General features: G+C 39.9%; 4 protein-coding genes across 4 annotated transcripts; 2 read left to right on the forward strand and 2 right to left on the reverse strand.

Annotated features, from left to right (window-relative positions):
- The first annotated feature begins 317 nt into the window (after positions 1-317).
- Positions 318-1190, forward strand: LOC106080914 (vacuolar protein sorting-associated protein 37C). Its single transcript, XM_013242522.2, has one exon. It carries the CDS (start codon positions 365-367, stop codon positions 1031-1033), a length of 669 nt encoding a protein of 222 aa, XP_013097976.1. The 5' UTR covers positions 318-364; the 3' UTR covers positions 1034-1190.
- Positions 1191-2705: 1515 nt separating this feature from the next.
- Positions 2706-5316, reverse strand: LOC106080955 (protein KRTCAP2 homolog). Its single transcript, XM_013242586.2, has 3 exons — positions 5205-5316; positions 3062-3347; positions 2706-2986 (listed from the first exon to the last, which is right to left on the reverse strand). The coding sequence occupies exons 1-3, from the start codon at positions 5212-5214 to the stop codon at positions 2863-2865; spliced, it is 420 nt and encodes a 139-aa protein (XP_013098040.1). The 5' UTR covers positions 5215-5316; the 3' UTR covers positions 2706-2862.
- Positions 5317-6258: 942 nt separating this feature from the next.
- LOC106081443 (MMS19 nucleotide excision repair protein) lies at positions 6259-20995 on the forward strand. Its single transcript, XM_013243384.2, has 7 exons — positions 6259-6485; positions 6571-6954; positions 7020-7369; positions 13590-15047; positions 15108-15353; positions 20407-20574; positions 20640-20995. Exons 1-7 carry the CDS (start codon positions 6401-6403, stop codon positions 20829-20831), a joined length of 2883 nt encoding a protein of 960 aa, XP_013098838.2. The 5' UTR covers positions 6259-6400; the 3' UTR covers positions 20832-20995.
- LOC106081448 (MORN repeat-containing protein 4 homolog) lies at positions 20993-21825 on the reverse strand. Its single transcript, XM_013243397.1, has 3 exons — positions 21656-21825; positions 21359-21581; positions 20993-21300 (listed from the first exon to the last, which is right to left on the reverse strand). Exons 1-3 carry the CDS (start codon positions 21690-21692, stop codon positions 21033-21035), a joined length of 528 nt encoding a protein of 175 aa, XP_013098851.1. The 5' UTR covers positions 21693-21825; the 3' UTR covers positions 20993-21032.
- Positions 21826-22047: the final 222 nt, after the last annotated feature.

The raw sequence follows: 22047 nt of genomic DNA on the forward strand, positions 1-22047 counted from the left end.
CAAAGTTCCAGCCTGTTTGATGCTCATAGTTATCCCGTGCAGGGTATATTTTGTAGTTAAGTTTTATGAAATCGCTTCATCAATTTAATTGCGGAACACAATATATATGCTGAACACAATAAACATTATAATGACTATAAAAACGCTGCCAAAAATATCCCCATTGACAAATACAAATCGCTTAAATTCTAGTGAAAACGGTGTTTGGGGATTATCTGAAAGCATGTGGATTTGAGCTCTAGTGTAAACGTGGGTTTAGAGCTTTTCGGGTAAACAGCTGTTCTGTAATCGATGCAATCGACTACCTTAGTTTATTCCCAATAATAAAAAAAACAAAGAGTTCGTCATAGCCACAAACGCGAACATGTATCAGGAATATCTAAACCAATTGCAAATATCCATAAGTCCATTGTCTACGGAGGATCTTAGGGATTTGCTTAACGATGATGAAAAACTTGACGAAAAAATTGACACAGTTTTGGAAATATTAAAAGCACAAAAGGACAGTCTCTTTATTGAAAACCGATCGAAAGCCGAAAGCAATATTGAGAAGGAACCCAAAATCATCGAATTGAAGGGTAAAATAGCCGAGCTTAATGAGGAAGGCAAGCGTTGTTGTGAAGCTGTTCAGGAGAAATTGGCTCAGATCAAGGAAAAGTCAGGTGGAGTTAGTCAAGAAACTGCGTTGGCGCTTTTGCAAACAGCAGCCGCTGAAAGCGAAGAGAAAAGTGAGGAAATTGTAAAAAAATTTACAGATAATGAAATTACTGTGGAAGCTTTTCTGGATGAATTTCTAAGTGCACGCACTTCCATGCACTTGCGTAAATTAAAAGCAGAAAAAATGCAAGACTTGATGAAACGACAGGCACAAGGTGGTGGTCCTCCTTTCCCCCGCAACATGGGTGGTGGTCCAGCCTACAGTAACATCCCATCTAGCGGATTTTATCCAGCCCCACGCCTACCATACGGCGGCGGTGTCCCATACCCAGTGGGAGGTGCTATGATGCCGATGCCACCTCCCCGACCATATTGATAGCCATAGCTTTTTGTTGACCGACAATATAATATGATCACCTCCAAGTAGCGTACAAATCGCATTGTTTTGTTTTGCAATTTCTCTTCTAATCAAACAATAAACTTAGACATTTCTTTTTTCTTTGGAATAATAAAAATCTCACAGACGATAAAAATGTTGATTTATTTTCTTTTCCCAAAATTTTCAATAAGAACAAATACTACGTGGGTATTAGGTAAAAGTGTATGCCTACAGGCATGTGTAGTATGATGTTCAGAAATAACAAAGTAAAAACAACTTTTTTCTTTCATTATAAAGACTCGTAAAGCCTTTGATTACGAATAAAAATGTGGATATCTGAATTATACTTTTAAAAGATCCGAGTGAAGCAAAAAACTGGAACCTATAGAGATTTTAAAAAGCCATCACACCTTTGGTAGACTTTTGGAGTTGGTTATTTGCACCTTCTATAATAATATTGATCCCAATCTGACCGTAGCTAACTCGGATTATAGTGACTAAGAAAATGTCTGTAATTTGAAAATCAAACCCGCTACCAACCAATCCATGTTTCGGCGTGCTGCTCATAGTAAGTTAGGAAACTAACACCAATCATGGATTTTTTCATTTCATTTTATGTATATAATAAAGAAGCCAAGAAGGCCCATCATTAAATATTACAAACATTATACTAACTGCATATTAAATTGCAATTATTTCAATTTACTATAGTTATTTTCGGCATATAAAATAGAAACACACATCCAGCCATAGACTGTAAGTTATTTTTACTGGGCGTCGTCATCAATTCTTAAACTACGTGTTAGTTCCGTACATTCGATTTCATATAAACTGCGTGCTAATAAAAAAAGATGATGATGGTTAGATTTTAGTGGCAGTCGGCCATAAGACTCACTTAGACGTTTTCGTCTGTGAGTCTTAGGAGAAGGAAGATGCCTTATAGTTCCTACCGAGGAAGCATCCAGGTCGTTTTAAAATGCCCAATAACATGCGAATATTCCGGATAGAGACACCACTGAGAAGTTGTACACGATTAAATAATGCCTCTCAAATGTCGCCACCGCTCAAAAAGTTTCTGATGTTCTCGTCATGCGTTTAGACTTAAGCCGGGGACCGGCTTAAGTGTCACACCACAACCAACTTTGATTATTAATGTTTCTACTGCAGAAATGAGGCGTATAGGGGCTCAAGAACAATCTTTTTATATGGGAGCTATATCCTGAAATGCGCCGATACAGCCCATATTTAATATACCAATAAGATGTGCCGACCATGTTCGCTTTCGACACTGAACGCCTGGGTTCATATCCCGTTCAGAACATCAAAAGCGGTGGTTATACGCTCCTAGTGCTGACGGGGTCAGCCGAGAAAAACTTCTCTAAGTGCTGTCGCTCAGCCGCAAGCTGTTTGAACTCAGCTTTAAAAAGGAGATCTGTCATCATTAATATTTGACTTAATTCTGACAACACTCATTGATATGAGATAAGTATACCCGCTGTTCCTAAATGGAATGGTCATGGGAAAATTTGCATTTGCTTCCTCAATCTTTCTTGTGGGTTATATATACATATGTTAATCATGAGACTTTTTCTTTTGTACCATTACAGCCAATACAGTCGAAATAAGTCATGTTTGCCACTACGTGAACTCCAAATGAGTAAGGAAATAATTTATATTTTATAGAAATAATCCTTAATGAAGTATTTATTAAAAGTATTGCAAATTTGTCACTGGAATATTCGATGAAGCTTAAAATACTGTATTAAAATTTGTGTAGTGCTGCAAGTTGGTAATATTTTCTAAATGCATTCGAATTTTTGCGAAAATTATTTATTTTTCTTGCTACCACCTTTACGATGTTGTATAGCTTCAGGAATTGTGGAGGTCTTATGATAACACTCATTTGAAATTCGATCCACAAAATATAATGCTAATATGGAAAAAATTATGCTGAAAAAAAATAAAGTAAAGCAATTTAGTGGAATCGAAATTTTTGTTTGTATTTCAATGAACATAACATCTTACCATGTTGTTGCACACACTCGATGCACAACACTAGCAGACAAGACCGAAAGGAGGAGACATACCAACACTTCTGGTATAAATTTGCAAGCAAAATCATCGCCAAACAATAACATCTCAAAGTTCGATAAAGAGGTTAAGCTAAACAAAAATATAAACGAACTGACGAAGCCTCCGAATAGAATTGTAAGTTGAGTTGAGATAAACCAGTCAGCATAGAAGCGCAAAGTTCCGAAAATCACTAAACTAAGTATACAGGATATAATGGCACTGCCAAGATGAGCGGGCTCTGAAAAAAGTAAATATTTGAAACTTTAATAATTTAAACGTAAACAAGTGTTTTATTGTTGAATAAAGCTACAGTGTGATTACTGTTAGTCTGTTGTTGTTGTTGTAGTAGCAGTGTGTGGTACACTGAGGGGGCAGCCCTTGCCGATGAAGGAATTCATCGGGTCAATCCGGTACATAAAACCGGCTGCCATGGGATTGTCAAAAGTACTTTATAAAAGCATAATAGTGGCAGTTCGTCTAAAATTTGTAGCCATTTGTGATATCGAAGTAGCAACAGAGTAAACCACGACCCACACACTGGTTCTTGTTGCAGCTAAATAATTCCATGTGAAGGCAGCGATCCTTGGCAAGTTTTCTTTGGGAAGCAAGGTCGTTCCGTTGCATAGAAACGTTTGTGGGGGAACGAACCTCGCGATGATAAACTGATATTCTTTTTTTTCCTTAAATGTTGGAAAACGTCTTGGCTTGCACCCACTAGTCTCAATTAGTATGTTTAAACCAATCCCATGGCAGCCGGTTGTACGTATCGGATTGACCCAATGGAGTTCTTCATCGGCAAGAGCCGAACAACAACAACAACAGTATGTCCAAACACCGTTATGATATGGTATACTCTTTTAAGGATATCATGACGTGTTTGTATGTTGTTGTTATAGCCACATTTTCATGTGGAGCAATCTCGTTTCGGTCCAAAAGACCGTTCGCCGCGGGAACAAGATAGTCATTGGTTATTAAAAGGCGCCTTGTCATATCGAGCATCATAGGCACTCAGTATTTATGCAAGAGTTGGAGCCGCCCGGCCTCTCACTGAGACTCTCCGCTCACTACCGCTGATTGTCCGCGAATGCCGTTGCAGCCACACCGTATGGAGCATTTCACTATGGACGCGCCCGGTAGCTCGCAGCTGAGCTTCTCGTAACAGCAATGAACACCACACAAATTGGAGCTTAATGTTCCAGACTGTGCGGCGCTCACGTACTATCCAGTGTTTGCATAAACTGCAATTAAAGATTTAATAGTATTGCAACTCAAGATAATTATTTATTGAAAAATTATGTCCATTCCGTTTGCAACATATCAAATTGTACATTCTCAACCCTATAAGTACACATACTAGATCGTCTTTATACTGATTGACGATCTAGACATGTCCGTCCGTTGTTTCTTGCAATCACTCTACAGCCTGAATTTCAAAGATGGCCTATTCTTGGACCGGTATTTCCCGATAAGAAATCTTGCATAAAAGTCTTATTATTGTCTTGATTTCCATGAACAAACGTGCCAACTGTGAATACAGGGATATCGCGATTTAATAGTTTGAGCTCAGAAATGCACTTTCACTATCCACTTTTGCCGTTACAGTGAGTTGCATGGACCCTGCAGCATCTGAGTATGGACCAGATCTGTAGGCATTGAACGCACAAAACCCTCATTTGTTATTCAGAATGTACGAAATTCGGAAGAGATTCCTTAACATTCGTACTAATTACAGTCAATATCAGAAATTACGCCATTTTTCCTGACATTTGAAGCAGTGAGACCCGTTGTAACAGTATTTGGCCTCGACATCCATGGTTTTATTCTGTACTCTTAACGCAAACACAGAAACCACTGGAAGTGGAATAATTTTGAGTTATTTAAACGTTGGACAAATTTACCAAAAATTAAGGTCAGCCTACCAACCTACCGAGAGAATAAAAACCCACCAAAAACGGCAACATTGAGCAGAGTATGTAAAGGTAATATTGAACTGTGTGCCTGAGTCAGTTCGCTTCTGGTGTACTACGCCCCTACCTTGTTGACTTCTTTCAACTTTATACTCATTGTTTGGAAAACACTTGACTTCTTAACTTACTTTCAACCATAATTAGAACCCTTCACTTTGACTTTTGTCGTATCCAAAAAGGATGATATATTTCTATCTTGGAATCTTGCCCGGCTTATAGCACCAACAACTAGGAATCTAAAACTCGATTTTCGACCAATCGATTAATCGATTTTTTGTGTAAAAAAGTCGAAAATTCGAAGTCGACTTTTATTGCTTAAGGCGTTATCACACTATATGTGCTTGCCTTATGACAAGTCAAATTTTGCATTTGTTGAAGTTGCAAATAAACAGGTCTGTTACGATTTTCACAGAAGTTTGCGATTACAAATATCATGTTATTCGTGCAATGCATAAGTTAATTCTTTTTACATTGTATTTCTTTGGCAACACTTAAACATGTGTAATAAAAATGAGTCAAATGTATTGCCTAATTGCATACGTCATACCAAAGCGGAAGTGGATTTAAAAAGATGGCCTTTGTTAACAGCCGGCCGGGTTTGACGGTATTAAGATGTCATATTTTTGTTTGTATTTTCTTTGTTGTCATCTTCTTTCTCGCATATTCTCTGCTCATGTACGCACACAAATTTCTTTGTGAGTGTTGGCCTAACGTCGATCAGCTTGATGCCTAGATGGCGGATTGCACCATTTGATTTGTGATTGTTGTACGAATAAGACCACCTTTAATGGTTTCGCCATGCCCAAAATGCTGGAGCTTGACTTGCATGACAAGACAGTGCCACATGCCACACAGCGGCGATTAAACGGATGGACCATTTGAGGCGCAGTCACGGTCAACATTTGCACGAAATAATCCTCAGACATTAAATTATATAGATCGTATTACCGATTCAAATAAAGATTTCATGCATTTTCAAAAATCACCCTTTATATATATAGATAATATTATATATATGTTCCTACCTGTAAATGAATTTATCTTGAGATTGCCAGGCGTATACTGAAAAAAGTACTAAAGTATTAAGTTTTCCATCCCTGGTTCCAATTACTGTTTGTAACTGTACCACACTTCTTACTAGCACACGACCAGCTGTTTAATGTCATCACGATATTCTTTCACCAGTAAGAAGAAGATTATTGTGATTGTCCTTTCATCGCGTGCATTGACCACGAAATCCATTCTTTGTTCAATTTATTATAAAATAGCAAGTTCAGACGATTGTTCATTTCAATTGTACATATCGAGGAAAAGCTGTGAAACAATGGTTCCTTTGACACAGGCTTCCCTTGAGGAGGCTTTGAGCAGTGATGTATCTATTAAACAAAGTGCGGAACAAATATCTAAAGGTGAGCAAATTGCCCGTCTCGCAATGAAGTGGGTGGTGGAAAAAATACTACATATATAAAATATTAAAGCACAATCATATTTTAGATATTGAGACTAGAAAGTATGATGTTGTGAGCTTATGCGAAAGCTTACACTTTGCGTTGACCTCTAGCAGTGTGGAACAGCGTGTCCAGGGGACTCTTTTATATTCGCGAGTTTTATGTCAGCTGCCTAAGGATTATCTGAATGGCGAGCAATTAGAGGTACTGGCTAATTTCTATGCTGCGCGTTTGAAAGATCATCATAATGTAATACCGGCAATAATAGAAGGAATTGATGCTCTCGTCCATATGAAAAATTTCCCCGGAAAATGTGTGGTTACTCTCTTGCAGAATTTCTTCCTGAATACAACGTGCCAATCACAATTACGTAGCGATCGTTACCGTTTATTTCAGATTTTTAAATACTTGTCGGAAACCTACGTAGACGGTAAGTCGGGAGACCCTCCTCTTAAAAGGATGTTTGCTTATATAATTCTTACCTCTTCCAAATAGATTTAAAGGCAATGTCAGGTGATTTTATATATGGCATTGTCAGCTCCATCGATGGCGAAAGAGATCCCCGAAATTTAGACTTCATATTCTCATTTATGCCGCACTTTATATCCACCTATCCGTTGTTGCATTTAAGTGAAGAGATGTTTGAAGTATTTGCCTGCTATTTCCCCATTGATTTTAATCCAACCAAAAATGATCCGGATACAATAACCAGAGAAAATTTGTCCAGAAAGCTTACTCAGTGTTTAATTGCTTCACAGGATTTTGTTGAATGGACTGTAGCGTTGGCCTTAGAGAAGTTAGAAAGTGATTTGGTGGTGGCAAAATGTGATTCATTGGTGTTACTGGTAAGTTGAATAGTAAATTTTAAGAAAAAAAGAAAATACATTTTATCTACTACGCTCTGTGCCAAACCGTTGAGACTCGGAAATTAAAAAGAAGGATCCCTTTTATTGAGTAAACAGGTTGAATCGGACTTCAACCTTTTATATTTTATATGAGGATAGCATCACTGCTTGTTTCTTGAAGAAAATGTTCTAGTGTAAATTTGCAATTTTTGTTCTTATCTTTGTACTAGCATGCTTAACATGCTATTATAAAACTATTCTCTCCCTAGTTTAATGTATGCATTCAAGTTTCCCAAAAACCAAAAAGTTACGTTTTAAAACGCACACCCTCTAGTTCTTTCAACCAATATTCACGAAATTTGGTATGAAATTCATTATCGACTATCAGGATGTGGTAAATTTCACCAATAACGGTTCAGATTTGAATGTAGATCACACCACAATTTTCTACCTACAGTCACTACTGAACAATAATTGAAATTCGATTGATATATTTATATGGGAGCTATATCCAATTCTAAACCGCTTTTTATTAAAATTTAGCAGAGGATTTCAGTTGGGTAATAAACCATCCCACACCAAATTTATTTAATTTTATTTATTTATTAATTTCAATATAATACAAAAAGCCTTACAGTAAAATCAGGCAAGTAAAAGTATCTATACGAAAAAAACAGTCAAAAATAAAATCTAAATAAAAAACTTATAAGTAGCAAAATTGGCTCCCCAGCTGTAATACACAAAGAATATATTTATGAACATACTTGAAGTATAATTGCCAAAAGAAATTAACTAGGTCAGCGATGAGTGTAAGCGATGAAATTGTACATGAAGATGTAATGAAAGTCGGTCTAATTAACTTAAACGTATATTGAAATGTCAATTGTAACTAAGGGCCAGGTACTTAACGGTTAAAATATTCTAACAATACCTTGTTACACTGCAAAAAATACGTAAAGACTGGGGCAAATAATTCCAGCAACGAGAAACTCTAATTCTCAACGACTTCATATAAATAGAATTCCTAATAAGTGGAATTACTATTTGCGGATTTCTTGTAGACATACTAAACATAAAGCTTTCATGCAGAGTAAGCGGTCGCTCATATTTGATGATTTTATGATACATAAGAAGTAAACGGAATTTAAGCAAATCATCAAATGGACAATCTAGGAACTGCTGTACGTTATTCGAAATGTAGTCACGCCTATTAACATTATAAACGATCAGTGTTGCCACTCAAGAAAATTATTTCTTACCAAAATTTAAGAAAAATCCTACCAAAATATACCAAATTTTCTACAAACCAAAACTGCGGTATATGATTTTATACCCACCACCGAAAAGTTGCCCACTTTGCCATTTCAACGGTAAAAAGTACTGGAGCGTCGTTTTTTATGTCCGCCAGTCTGTTTGTTGAAATCACTCTATAGACGTACCGATTACCAATCTCCCGATAAGAAATGTCGGGTTCATAAAGTTATATTTGTGCCCCGATTTCAATGAACAAGTGTGCCCAGTTTGAATAAAGCGATCTCCTGATTTAAATGTTCCGATTGAAATGCGCTTTTACTACCCATTTTGCCGTTGCAGTGAATTTCATGGACCTCTCAACATCTGAGTATGGGCCAGATTTGAATATATTGGTATGCAGCTGCCACAAAGCCTGCTTTACAATGGAAGGCACAAAAGCCGCATTTTCTACCCAGAATTTGCGAAATTTGGAAGAGATCCCTTTAAAGTCGTAAAAGTTACAGTCAATATCAGGACTTACGCTTTTTTCTACTGAAACTTGTAGTGAGACCACTTGTAATAGTATTTGGCCCCTCGACATCCATGGTTTTTTTGAGTTGAGTTGTACCTGGCGATTTTTTCATTAAGTACTTTGTATGTTGGAAAAACCTACCAAAATTTGAGGTCAGCCTACCAACCTACCAAGAGAATAAAAACGTACCAATTTTGGTAGGAACCTACCAAAAACGGCAACATTGTTCACGATCCGCCGATCGATCGACGTTATATGAATTAAGTTAGTACCGGAAAAAACTTCCGGTACTAACTTGGGTCAGCAAAAGGGTATGAGCAAGTCATTTCCTCACAGAAGTAGGCAAGTAGATATTTGAAGCATAAATTCTTCTCAATGAACTCCACACCCTACTAGTAACCAAATGAATGTGAGGTTTGTGAGTCTCGAATCGGAGACAATGCCAAGAATTTTAAATTGATGCACATATTCAATTTAAACACCGTTCATAACAATATTCAAATCAGAGATGCTATGATCATGAGATCCAAACATAAAAGCCTTGGTCTTGGATGTATTAACTGTAAGGTGATTAACAGATGTCCAATGCAATATCTGACCTAATACTGGCTTCCAGTTAACCCGATGAACAACGATAACCACCAAACAGAAAAAAAACATCATCAGCGTAAAAGTAGGTTTTGCGGGCTACAGTATCAATAGATTGTTTTATGTCATTGACTTGCAGATTAAACAAAAGGGGACCAAGAACAGATCCTTAAGGAACTCCAGATGTTTAATAAAGCATGGTTGACGTTAAACCGTTGGTCACTACAAATTGAGTTTTTCGTCTCAGGAAAGAAAAAATAAGTTTGGAATTTCGTGTAATTTGGTGGAGAATAAAATAACGCCTATTCCGCAGAAAGAAGATGGAAATGTGAGCGAATTGAGATTTACAGGAGTCAGAATGATGTCGGGAAATTCTACCAAAGAATCAAACATCAAATCGATGGCTTTGGTACAGGAACATCCTCCTGTTAGTGTGCGGAGGTTGTGGAAAGAAAATTTTACCAAGCTGCTAGTTGTTGTTTTAGCCACATTTACATGTGAGGGTGGCGATCCTCGTCAAGCTCTTATAGGCGTGCAAGCTCGTTTCGGCCTATTAGACCGATCGCCGGTATCTCGACTTGTCGTATCGAGCATCATAGGCACTCCGTACTTAAGTAAGAGCCGGCGACGCTCGGCCTCTCACTGAGACTCGAGAGACTGCAGTTGCAACTACTCCGTACGTCCACTATCCGCAACACTTGGACGCGCCAGGTAGCTCTCAGCTAAGCTTATCGTGATAACGAAAAACACCACACAAATTGGAGCTCAAAGTCTAGACTGTGCGATGCTCATAGTTATCCCGCGCCGGTACCAAGCTGCTAATGCCCGACGATGGCGGAGAAGAGAATAACGCAGACCCAATCCCTGATGATGCTATAGAATGTTTATCTCCTAGTCAGAGTGAGTTCCTAGTAGCCGTGACCCGACTGAAGAACAACAAGGCAGCAGGAGCTGACGGGTTGCCCGTTGAACTATTTAAGACCGGTGGCGACACGCTGATAAGGCATATGCATCAACTTGTCTTCGCGATCTGGCTAGAAGAACGCATACCCGATGATTGGAACCTCAGTATGCTGAGGTTCCAATCACGTATACAAGAAAGGAGACAAGACGGAATGTGCCAACTAAAGAGGAATAAGTCTCCTCCCCATCGCATACAAGATACTCTCGAGCGTACTGTGTGAAGAATTAAACCTTAAGTCAATGTGATAATTGGGCCCTATCAATGCGGCTTTAGACCGCAGATATTCACACTGGGCCAGGTCCTGGAAAAGACCCGAGAAGGACAAATAAACACCTACCATCACTTTGCTGACTACGATGACGCTTTCGACAGCCCTATACGTTCAAAGGCATTTCAAGCCATGTCTGAGTTTGATATCCCTGCAGAATTAATAAGACTCTGACACTTGCTGATACACGTTCCTCAGTAAGAATAAAAAAGAATCTCTCCAGACCATTTAATACCAAACGAGGTTTCAGACAAGGAGACAGCCTATCGTGTGATCTCTTTAATATCCTGCTGGAGAAGGTTATACGAGATGCAGATGTGAATAGATATGGCACACTAATCACAAGAGAACACATGCTACTCGCCTATGCCGACGACATCGATAACATAGTCGGTCACTGCAGCCTTTGAAAGAATCGAAAGAGAATCATTGAAAATGGATCTGGCAGTAAATGGATATAAGACAAAACGGATTGTATCAACTCCCAAAACGCCCTGTTCAATGTTCAAAGATCAGATAAAGAAAATTAAGAAAGGTGGGAACCACAACTTTGAGATAGTCAGCAACTTTATCTACTTCTGCATCGCCATAACCGAAACGAGCGACACCAGTTTTGAGATTAAGCGAAGAATATTGCTGGCAAACAGATGCTACTTTGGATTAAGTAGGAAGTTTAGAAACAAGGCCACATCACGACAGACGAAGATAACGCTATGCAAGACTCTGATACTACCCGTGTCGTTCTGAGGCATGGGTACTTGTGAAAGCAAACGAAGCAGTGCTTGGAGTGTTTGAGAGAAAAATTCGTTGTAAAATAAATGGACCAGTTTGCGTTAATGGAGAATATAGGCGTCGTATGAACCACGAGCTGTATGAGCTGTATGATGACGATAGCATAGTTACACGTATCCAAATTTAATGGCTGCGGTGGCTAGGTCATGTTGTCAGAATGAATGAAGAAGCTCCAGCACAGAAGTCTTTTGAAGGCAAACACTGCGGTACACGAAAACCCGGGAGATCAAAAGTCCGATAGACAGATCAAGTGGTGGGAGATTATAATGGAATATGGAGTGGAAATCTGGGAGGTATGAAAGAGTTTTTCGATCGGATATCGGAGACGACTCTTGTGGTCGAGTGCGATGCACTGCTGCCAGCGACACAGTCTTGGATTGATGCATACTAGAGATTGTCATCTTGAAGTTCATGCTAAACGGATGGATTGAAATACATTGAGAACATAGGGACTGAGATCTGTTTTCGGCTGCCTGACCATAATAGGTCCTGCGGACGAAGATTCGGCCAGGACTTCGAGTGTGAACATATTTCCGGCCAGTAAACTGGCCATCAGAGCAATAAAAATCAGGAGAATTTTTGTTATTGTCCTGATGAGGATGGCACCATTCGCATCGTTTGGGTGCCGGCCCATAGCGGAGTAAGGGTGAATGAAAGAATAGACTATTATGCAGTGAAGGCATAAGGACTGCCGGCAATAAACTTGGTTAACCCGAAGCCTTTCGGGTCGACGCAGTCCGAGTAAATGGCGGTCGGTAACGCGACGAAAATCCTATGGGAAAATCCGGACTATGAGTAGATAAGGCTGTTGCGGCACGGTTTAATCTGGGCCGGCTTTAAATAAGAAAGACAAACAATTGTCTTGTTGTTGTTGTTGCAGCAGTGTGTTGTAAACTGAGGCGGCAGCCCATGCCGATGAAAGACTCCATCGGGCCAATCCGGTATGTACAACCGGCTCCCATGGGATTGTCTTGTTGTTGTAACCACATTTGCCTGTGGAGGTGGCGATCCTCATCATGCTCCTGTAAATGAGCAACCTCGTTCCGGTCCAAAAGACCGATCGGCGCGGGAGCAGGGTGGCCATTGGTTATTTAAAGGCGCCAATAACCAGCCTTGTCATATCGAGCATCATAGGCACTCGGTATTTGTGCAAGAGCCGGTGCCGCCTGGCCTTTCACTGAGACTCTCCGCTCGATTACGCTGAATGTCAGCGACAGCCGTTGCAGCTACTCCGAATGGATCATTCCACTATCTGCAACCTGTGGACGTGCCCGGTAGCTCGCAACTAAGCTTCTCGTAACAGCAATGAACACCACACAGATCGGACCTGAATGTTCCAGCCTGTGTGATGCTCACAGCTATCCCCCGCCGGGAATGTAGAAGGCTCATCGATTCAGTAGCACTTGCTGTTTGGTAGCTACAACAACAACAACAACAACTTTCTACACTAATCGTGCGAATGAGGCGCGATTATCGCCAAGATACATACATACTACTCGTATTGATAAAGTTCTTACTTGATATTGGAAAATTTTACGTTTTACAATGAGTCTTAATGAAATTATGTTCTAAGGCATTCAAATTTATTCACTGCTTAGTTGTTGTTGTAGCAGTCTATCTATTATTCGTCTGCTTGGTTCTGCTGAATATCCAGGTACAGAAACTGTGCGGCTAAGTCGGGGTGCGGCGTCTAGAGGGATCTGGGTTTGAATCGAGTAGGTTAAACAGGCATGTGACTTGTGCCGTGTGGTCCAAGGTCACAATATGGACACACATCCTGCACGTTGACATTAATTCTTGCACTGGTCAGTAAAATGGAATTCTTTTCTTATTTTCTTTTCAGTATGAAGCAGCCCTCAAATTCTCATGTGAAAGTTTGGAACCACATTTTGACCAAATATGGACATCATTGAAGGTAGACATATTTCCTGGCTCTGATAATGCTGAGGTCACATCACAAGGTTTGCGAACTTTGCGTGCTATTTTGGAACAACCAACGTCGCAATCGAAAACACATATAAGTCACAACTATCAAACAATAATACTGGGTACTATTTTACCCCACTTAAGCGATGTAAACCATCGCCTGTTCAATCCTGCATCTCTAATAGCTTTAGTATGTGTCGCTGGCGATCCTGTGTTTGCAAGTGAAAAAACTCTTAATGCATTCCTAATTAAACTCAGGGAGCAACCTGCCAACCTAACCGACGATGAATGCATACGCATTTACAACATTATTGCACAGATATTCAATATTATTTCCCTGAAGGGTGAAGTTGTGTACAAAGCTATAGACACAGATATATGTTCCCAATTACATGAGCATATGATAGCAAACTTGCGCAAGGTGGAGACGGATAGCGAAAGCGTCAATAACGACTTGCTAAGGGTCAGTCTGTCAGTTCTTATTGAATGTGCCCCCATGATAAGTGAAGCAAACAGAGTCCTAATTTACAAAGCATTGATGGCTCTGCTAATTGATGATAAAATCGATTTGGAGCAAACACAACCGTTAGTAGAGCGATTAGGAGCACTACATCCCATTGAGCTGCAGTCCAATTGCATTGATGGTTGCCTACGCAACTTTAGAATATTTTCAAACTTTGTCAAGCAAAAAATCCTTACAAACTTGTTGCCATTGGTTCGGCAAATAGCCTTTACCGAACGTATAATGAATCTACTGTATGAACAGATATTTGGAAGTGATGTATCAAATGATGTGAGACTTTTGTCTTTGGAGGCCCTCAATCGTTTGCTGAAGATCGAAGATGAGCGTTTTATTGTGGACCTTCAACACAATAGTGAACTAATTGAAAAGCTCGTAACTTTGGCACAAAGTAATAAAAACTTGAATTCTGCCACATTAGCACAGATATCGTACGCTCTGAATGCCATTATACAGACACTGCCCGTATCGGAACAATATATTGTTGCAACACAATACCTATATAAGTTGAATTTAAGACTCGAGACCGATTTGTATGTTGCACAGGGGCTGCTGGGTTTTTTGAACAAAGACATAAGTCTCGACGACCATTTCGAACGTTTAATGGACGAGCTTACGCAGCTGTCTCTACAGTCGGACAACGAAGAGGTGCGGCAAGTGGCACATCATTTGCTATGTAGCTTGGTGAATAAAATCGAATACAATGACACTAATCGTGGCATCATAAAACGTACCATTGTTAAATTGAAAGACTACATCAAAAAGGGGAACAAGAAAGCCGTAGAAGCATTGTCATGGATGGCCAAGGGTCTAGTTATGCGCGGCTGTGATGAAGCAGGAGAAATTGTTGAAGCGGTAAGTGTTTTGGCATTTATATTTAAACATCATTCATACCATCTATGTAATCTATTTCAGCTCTCTGAACTCTTAGATCACCCTTCCTTGTCGACAGTTGCTGCCTTGGCTTTTGACATAATAGCTGCCGAATATCCTCAATTGCATTTACCAAAAGTGAAATTTTTATTTCAACAAAAGTTCTTCCATTTAATGCTGTCAAAACTTGGTCAGAAATTGGAATCATATTGCGAACATCACTTAGTGGCATTTGTCTATGTTCTTAAAACAACGCCGCATGCCGTATTGAAAATGAATATAGCGAAGGTAAGCTTTACGTTTTTATACCCTCCTCTATAGGATGGGTGTTTCGTCATTCTGTTTGTAACACATCAAAATAATGATTCGAGACCCAACATAGTACATATATTTTTGATCGTCTTGAAATTCTAAGTCGATATAGCCATGTCCGTCCGTCGGTCGAAAGCACGCAAATTTTTGAAATTTTGCACGAATAATTCTTGTTTGTGAAGGCCAGTTGGGATAGTAAATGGGCTATATCGGTCCATGTTCTGATATAGCAGCCATATACAATAATTAGATCTTGAATTTTGACTTTTTGAGCCTCTAGAGAGCGCAATTGTTATTCGATATGTCCGGCATAAGGTTTTTTGATATGACTTCCAACACTGTGCTAAGCTCCCATATAAACCGAGCCCTTATAGGGCGCAATTCCTATCCAAGTTGTGTGAAATTTTGCACTCAAAATCCGAGGTGTTTTGTTTTGACTTCCAATAACTATGCCAAGAATGGTTCACATCGGTTCATAACCTGGTATAGCTGATATAGCCGCTAGATTTACACTATTTCGGATCTTGAATTCTCCAGCCTTCATGGGGTGCAATTCTTATCCGTGTTTGCACAAGGTGTATTGTTTTGATTTCCCGCAACTGTGCCCAGTATGTCCTAATTTAGTTTATAACCCGAAGTAGCTGTCATATAAAATGATCTTCCGGCACGGGATAGCTGTGAACACCACACAGACTGGAACTTTGAGGTGCGATCTGTGTGTGCTCATAGCTGCCACGAGAAGCTTAGCTCTGAGCTACCGGGCTCGTCCACATGTTGCGGATAGTGGAATGCTCCATACAGAGTAGCTGCAACGGCAGTCGCGGACAATCAGCGGTACCGGGCGGCATTGGTTCTTGCATAAATACTGATGCTCGATATGACAAGGCGAGTTATTGGCGCCTTAAAATAATCTATGGCCATCATGTTCCCGCGGCGATCGGTCCTTTAGAGTGGAACGAGCTTGCTCACCTATAGGAGCTAGGCGAGGATCGCCACCTCCACATATAAACTTGTGGCTACGACAACAATAACAACAGTTTGAGGACATTGGAAAGGTACTCGACTCCAGATAGATCCAGAATCTTCAGCATCAGTGTAGAGATTCCGTCGGGGCCCATCGCCTTCGATGGATTGGCGCGACGAATGACTTTTGTAACCGTTCACGGTAAATTGTGATGACTGTCCATCGGCTCGAAGAGCACGGATACGACGACTGGATCTCCTCCTAGACTTCTCACTCTCGGGATGCTCAGTAAATTAAAGGTTGAGCAATCTGGCACATATCTTCGGGTCAGTCACAGTTACAGTCGCCAAAATTGACCGATATCCTGTCATCCCGTCTACCAGGGTTCGAGAGTGAATTAACAGTAGACTACAACTTGCCTAAACCGGTAAGTTACATTGCTCCATAATTTTCGCTTATGTTCGTTGACTACTTTGTTTATTTCGAATCCCATCACGCTCGTCTGCGAGTACCACTGCCTGCGCCGGGAAATTGGGCCGCATTTGGGGTATTCGAACGGCTAGTATAAAGCGAGAGGCTTAATGATGTCTCGGAATTTCCTTTCGGCCACAAGCTCATCAGAGGGGGGTGTCAGTTCAATGAAGCGCCGATTGGTATAATCTCTGAAGCCAGCGCAATCGGCCTTCTTCTGATTGATGAACGTCCGGCGCTCAGAGGTTATGAAGTCGGGTGGTCGGTTGATGGTGAGAATTATGGGGAGGTGGTCTAACCCCAAAGAAATGACGGCTTGCCAGGATACTTTACTCAGGAGATCAGGGGATATAATGGAAATGTCTGGCGATCTGCTACACCTCCTCATAATCTTAGTTGGGGCATCTTCATTCACCGTGCAAAACTTGGAGCCTTCAATCTGCTCTGCTAAAGCTATGCCCCGCTGGTCGTTACCTAGCGGAGAATACCATGAAATGTGATGCGCATTAAAGCCCCCTAGAACCAGACGATTATGGCCAGATAGTAGCCCACTTATGTCGGGCTTGAAAGCCTGGCCGTTAATTGGGACACAGCTACCAACCGGGGGTTTGTACACGTTGTAGAGCTCTATCTCGGCACTACCGGACCTGAATGCTATGCCCGCAGGCGCAGGCGAGATGGGACTATACTGCACGGAATGGTGTATCACCAATCACCAATGTATCGCCAATCCCCCGCCTCCATTCCTTGAGCGATTCTTACGTAGCACATTGTATCCGTGACAACTGTGCAAGCTGCAGGTGTTGGTCAGCTTTGTCAATTACAATAATGATACACTTCCCGGCACTGGCCTGGCAATATTGGGGCTGGGATGCAGCTGTTGCGTATATTGTCGCACAGTAGAGGTTGGGGGTCACATAGTCCGACGACGAGGGCGTAGAAGGCAACGACAAAGAGCAAGATCGGAAATGTACGCACTCCATGCACCGGTTACATCTCACCAACACCAACCGGTGATGGAACCGGTTCTGGCAAACCGAACAGAACCAGGGTCCGGGGTTCATTTCAATCCCGGCAAGGACCAGAAGCGTACGAAAAAGGCACTCCGGGAAGTGCCTCTCCCATGACGAAAAAGGACGACCACGTACACTGACGCGGCAGCCCTTGTCGATGAGGATTCCGCCGGGTCAATCCGGTGTGTACAACTGGCTGCCATGGGATTAAGCTTTGAGCTTTGTCTCCTGGATCGCTGCAACCAATATGTTCTTCCGGCTCATAAAATCTACTACTTGTTGTTGTAGCAGTGTACAATTCGGTACGTACAACCGGCTGCCATGGGATTGTTGGGGCGTCCGAAGAGGACGCCGAAGGCGTCGGCAATGCGTTTGCACAGCACCTTGTAACATAATGCGAATATAATCCCGTGGTGATCGGAAATGCAGAGGAAGATCGGAAATGCATCCACTCCATGCACCCGTTACACCTCACCGACACCTACCGATGATTGAGGCGGTTCTGGCGAACCAAACAGTTTCAGGAACGGACCAGAAGCGTGCAGAGAGGGCACTCCGGGATGTGCCTATCCGATGACGAAAAAAGGATGAACGCGTACACTGGGCAAAAATTGTCTTAGCGATGCTGTGGCGATTTACACTTAATCAAGCCTCTCACCAATACTGGCTACATTTAGGAGGCCTTCAGCCATGTCAAACTTCTTAATAAAGAGATGTTGCTTTAAACTTCTCTAACAACTGATGTGGCTAAGCGGCACGCCGCACAGTGGGGAATTTGACCTCAAAAGTGTCGTTTAAAATCCACGGACAGGTCGATCTTCATGAAATTTTGAAAATATTACTTATATTGATAGAAAAAGAGAAATTTTAAGCTTGAAGTAAGTCGGTTCAGATTTATATATATATATATATATATATCTGATACATAAGTATATATATATTGTTTACACTATTTATTGGTATTACAATAACTCTTTGATTTATGTTTAGATTTTATCGAAATTCAGCACAGGAAGGAAGTTAAAAGGTTGATTTTTGGTGAATATTAAAAAAAATCTGTTCAGATTTGGATTTATATGTTTTGAGATATTTCTTTTTAATGCTATAACACCTACAAACAACAAGCGATTGGGATGAAACTTGTCTTAGATGTTTCCGATACCGGTTCAGATTTGCTTATAGGTCCGATATATATAGTTTTTGGTACATTCCTTTAAAGTGACTCAACATCAATATTAAACAACCGATTGGGGCGAAATTTACTGAAAACGTTGACGCATGAGAGAACATATATGTGGAGATTTAAAAAATCGGTTGATATATATATAGTCTGAAAGATGTTTCTTGTAAATGCTGTTGTCCCACATAACATGTCTTGAATTTTATAGGGTAGTGTGTTTAAAGTTATCGCTGAATATGGATTTCCCTATATAGCAACGAAGATTAAGAAAATAGATCTGCATAAAATCTCAGATCAGTTATTGAAGTTTTAATAATCTTAATCAATACAAACAGCATAATACACAAAATATGCGCTTTTTTTGGTATCGACAAAAAAAGCTCAAAAAATCCAAATGGGGCAAAACGTGCAAAACTTTCTTGAACATACGTATAGTCGAGGATGTCCCGAATTAAAAAAACAAAGATTCGAAGCATGATACGTTTGAATAGTTAATTTTATCTCCATGTTTTTCTAAAAAACGTACATTTTAAAGTGTCATAAATTTATGGATATAGATATTTTTGAATTCTGCTATTGCAAAATTTGTAAAATTAGCTTAACGCCTAAAGGAAATAGGTTTATAGTTTAAAGGACATGTGACTTATAATTTTTCCGAAAAAAATGTGTACAAAAATTATACGAAATCACGTTAAATTGAAAAATCAAAAAAAAAGTGCACATTCATGAACCTATTACAACCAACAACAAATGGCCTCAGACCATATTTTCCGCAATATGAAAGAGAATTTTATACCCTTTTGAATGGTGTATAATATTTTATTATAGCTTGAAATTTTCATTTTGAATTAAGCAACACTTTTGAGGTCAAATCCCTCACAGTGCGCCATTTGGACTCGGCAAAAAAGGGTGGTCTCATATCATTGAGCTAAAACTTGGACTGCAGTCATTGATATGAGAGAAGTGTGCCACGTTCCTTAATGAAATGTTCATGGGAAATGTATATGCGTATGCGTTGCTAAGCGACACAATGCTCAAGAGCCCCCAAGGGAATACAAAGAAAGTTTCCCCGCTGTTCGTTAATGGAGTGATTGATGGACAAAATGATATGTACTCTTTATAAGCACCTACAAATTGAGTCATAAACTTTTTTTAAAAGTAATTTTAACTCATCCAATATCCACAATCAACCTTTAGATAAATAATCTGTTGCCGCCCGAACAGACTGAATATTCTACCGAAAATTTTGTTTGTGTCTTCCTGCCTAACTAACATGAGTTACAGAAAATTTTAACTGTACATTATTCATTAACTTTTAATAAATATGGTATTGCCTTAATTTTAAATATTAAAAAAAAACTATGATGAATGTATCACTTAATTGTTATTGAACATTTTCAGATTGGCCCAATCATCTTTAAATGTCTGGAAGCCGACAATATACATACACAGAGTATATCGTTAAAGATTTGTGAGAATTTTGTCAAACACCAGGATGAATATTTCCGCGGACATTTAAGTCATCTAATACCAGCCTGCCTCAAGTTAACCACATGCATGCATTCTATGGTAAGCTTTCGATTACGTCTCTCTCAATTGGTATTCTTTATATTAAATGTCTTCCTCCTTTGCAGAAAGTACGCATTTCAGCTTTAAATTTGCTGCAGGACATTACAAAGTATGCCACTTTTGTACTGTTGCCGTATAAATTCGATGTTGTTTTGGAGCTTGCTTCTGCCCTGGATGATCCCAAACGTTTGGTGCGAAACGCTGCGGTACAGGCCCGAAATGCCTGGTATATGGTAGGAGCACCATCGGGAGACTAAATGAGCGCACATACTATGTGTCCATTAGCCGTACAATGTTGATCGTTTTTAACAGAAATTTAGTTATTTAAGATAGATATTTTTGTATGTTCTATGTATAAAGGAATTTCTTTGAACAATTGTTTAAATTTTATAAGAAAAAATAAAAACAAACAGGGAAATCAGTTCGAATTGTTTTTAATTTATTGGAATTTGTAAACATCAGTAGGGGTGGTCACACTGCGATCTGGCCATAAGGGCACATTTTTGGGCTTTTTGTACTATTTCGGGGCAGCGACGTTTGCGCAACAAACGGCAGTCTTGGAAAAAACCTTCATTGCGGGGAAACCCGTGTGAGAAATCCTTAAACGTAACCAAACCATGTCCCCATATTTTGCCACCGCGAAACTCTCCTTCGAATTTCATACCATCGGATCTCCAAAAAATGCCAAAACCATGGAACCAACCATTCATGAATTCGCCCTCATACCTGAAATTGTAAATGGCTTAGAGAACATACCGTAAGATCGATGCTATGAAAAAATTACTTTGCTCCATCAGCAAACCACATGCAGCCCAACCCATGACTAAGTCCTTCACAAAATTGTCCATCGTAACGCGTGCCATCTGCGAATAGTAGATGACCAATTCCATGCTTCATTCCACGTTGATTCCATTCGCCTATATAACGTGTGCCATCCTCATAGCGCCAGCCGCCTACTTTTATTGCGCCCGTGGAACTGGACGCTGCCACGCCGCCACCTCTACCTCCTGGAAAATGGAATCAGAATTTTACACAAAAATGTTTTCCAGATTCAGTAGAAACGATATATTGTTGCCCTTACCAGATTGTTGCTGTTGCGAATCCTCGTAATCGTCCATTTATGTTAACAACAAACTACCTCCTAGGTTTCTTAATAATAATAAAAATTATAAAAAATATGAACACTTTACTATTTTCCCCTTCGAATAGTATTTCAAATGTTTTTTCTCCAATGACCAATTGTTTACTATGCTTTGGAGTATTTTGTGTGGCTTCATCGTTTCTCATTGAATTCTTCTTTATTTTCCAAATCTAATTAACATGATTTTCTATTGTCGTTTGGAATGTGACCATGTGCGGCAACGAAGGCACTTGTTGCTTTTAATATTCCCAAGAAGATATGGTGAACAACCTACTACGTATTCTCGTTTCATTCATTGTACAAAAATGGAAGGGCACTTCAGTGCATCGACA

The sequence above is a fragment of the Stomoxys calcitrans genome, chromosome 2, assembly GCF_963082655.1.
Source record: "Stomoxys calcitrans chromosome 2, idStoCalc2.1, whole genome shotgun sequence".
NCBI classification, from domain to species: Eukaryota; Metazoa; Arthropoda; class Insecta; order Diptera; family Muscidae; genus Stomoxys; species Stomoxys calcitrans.

Bases quoted from the DNA above. Each gene is read 5' to 3' on its own strand.
- LOC106080914 (XM_013242522.2), top strand. From the start codon at position 365: ATGTATCAGGAATATCTAAACCAATTGCAAATATCCATAAGTCCATTG.
- LOC106080955 (XM_013242586.2), bottom strand. The intron at 2,987-3,061 runs GTAAGATGTTAT...ATTTTTTTTCAG, and splicing joins CGAGTGTGTGCAACAACATG to CATAATTTTTTCCATATTAG.
- LOC106081443 (XM_013243384.2), top strand. From the start codon at position 6,401: ATGGTTCCTTTGACACAGGCTTCCCTTGAGGAGGCTTTGAGCAGTGAT. The intron at 6,486-6,570 runs GTGAGCAAATTG...ATCATATTTTAG, and splicing joins TGCGGAACAAATATCTAAAG to ATATTGAGACTAGAAAGTAT. The intron at 15,048-15,107 runs GTAAGTGTTTTG...AATCTATTTCAG, and splicing joins CAGGAGAAATTGTTGAAGCG to CTCTCTGAACTCTTAGATCA.
- LOC106081448 (XM_013243397.1), bottom strand. From the start codon at position 21,692: ATGGACGATTACGAGGATTCGCAACAGCAACAATCTG. The intron at 21,582-21,655 runs GTAAGGGCAACA...TCCATTTTCCAG, and splicing joins TTCGCAACAGCAACAATCTG to GAGGTAGAGGTGGCGGCGTG. The intron at 21,301-21,358 runs GTAATTTTTTCA...TTACAATTTCAG, and splicing joins TGGTTTGCTGATGGAGCAAA to GTATGAGGGCGAATTCATGA.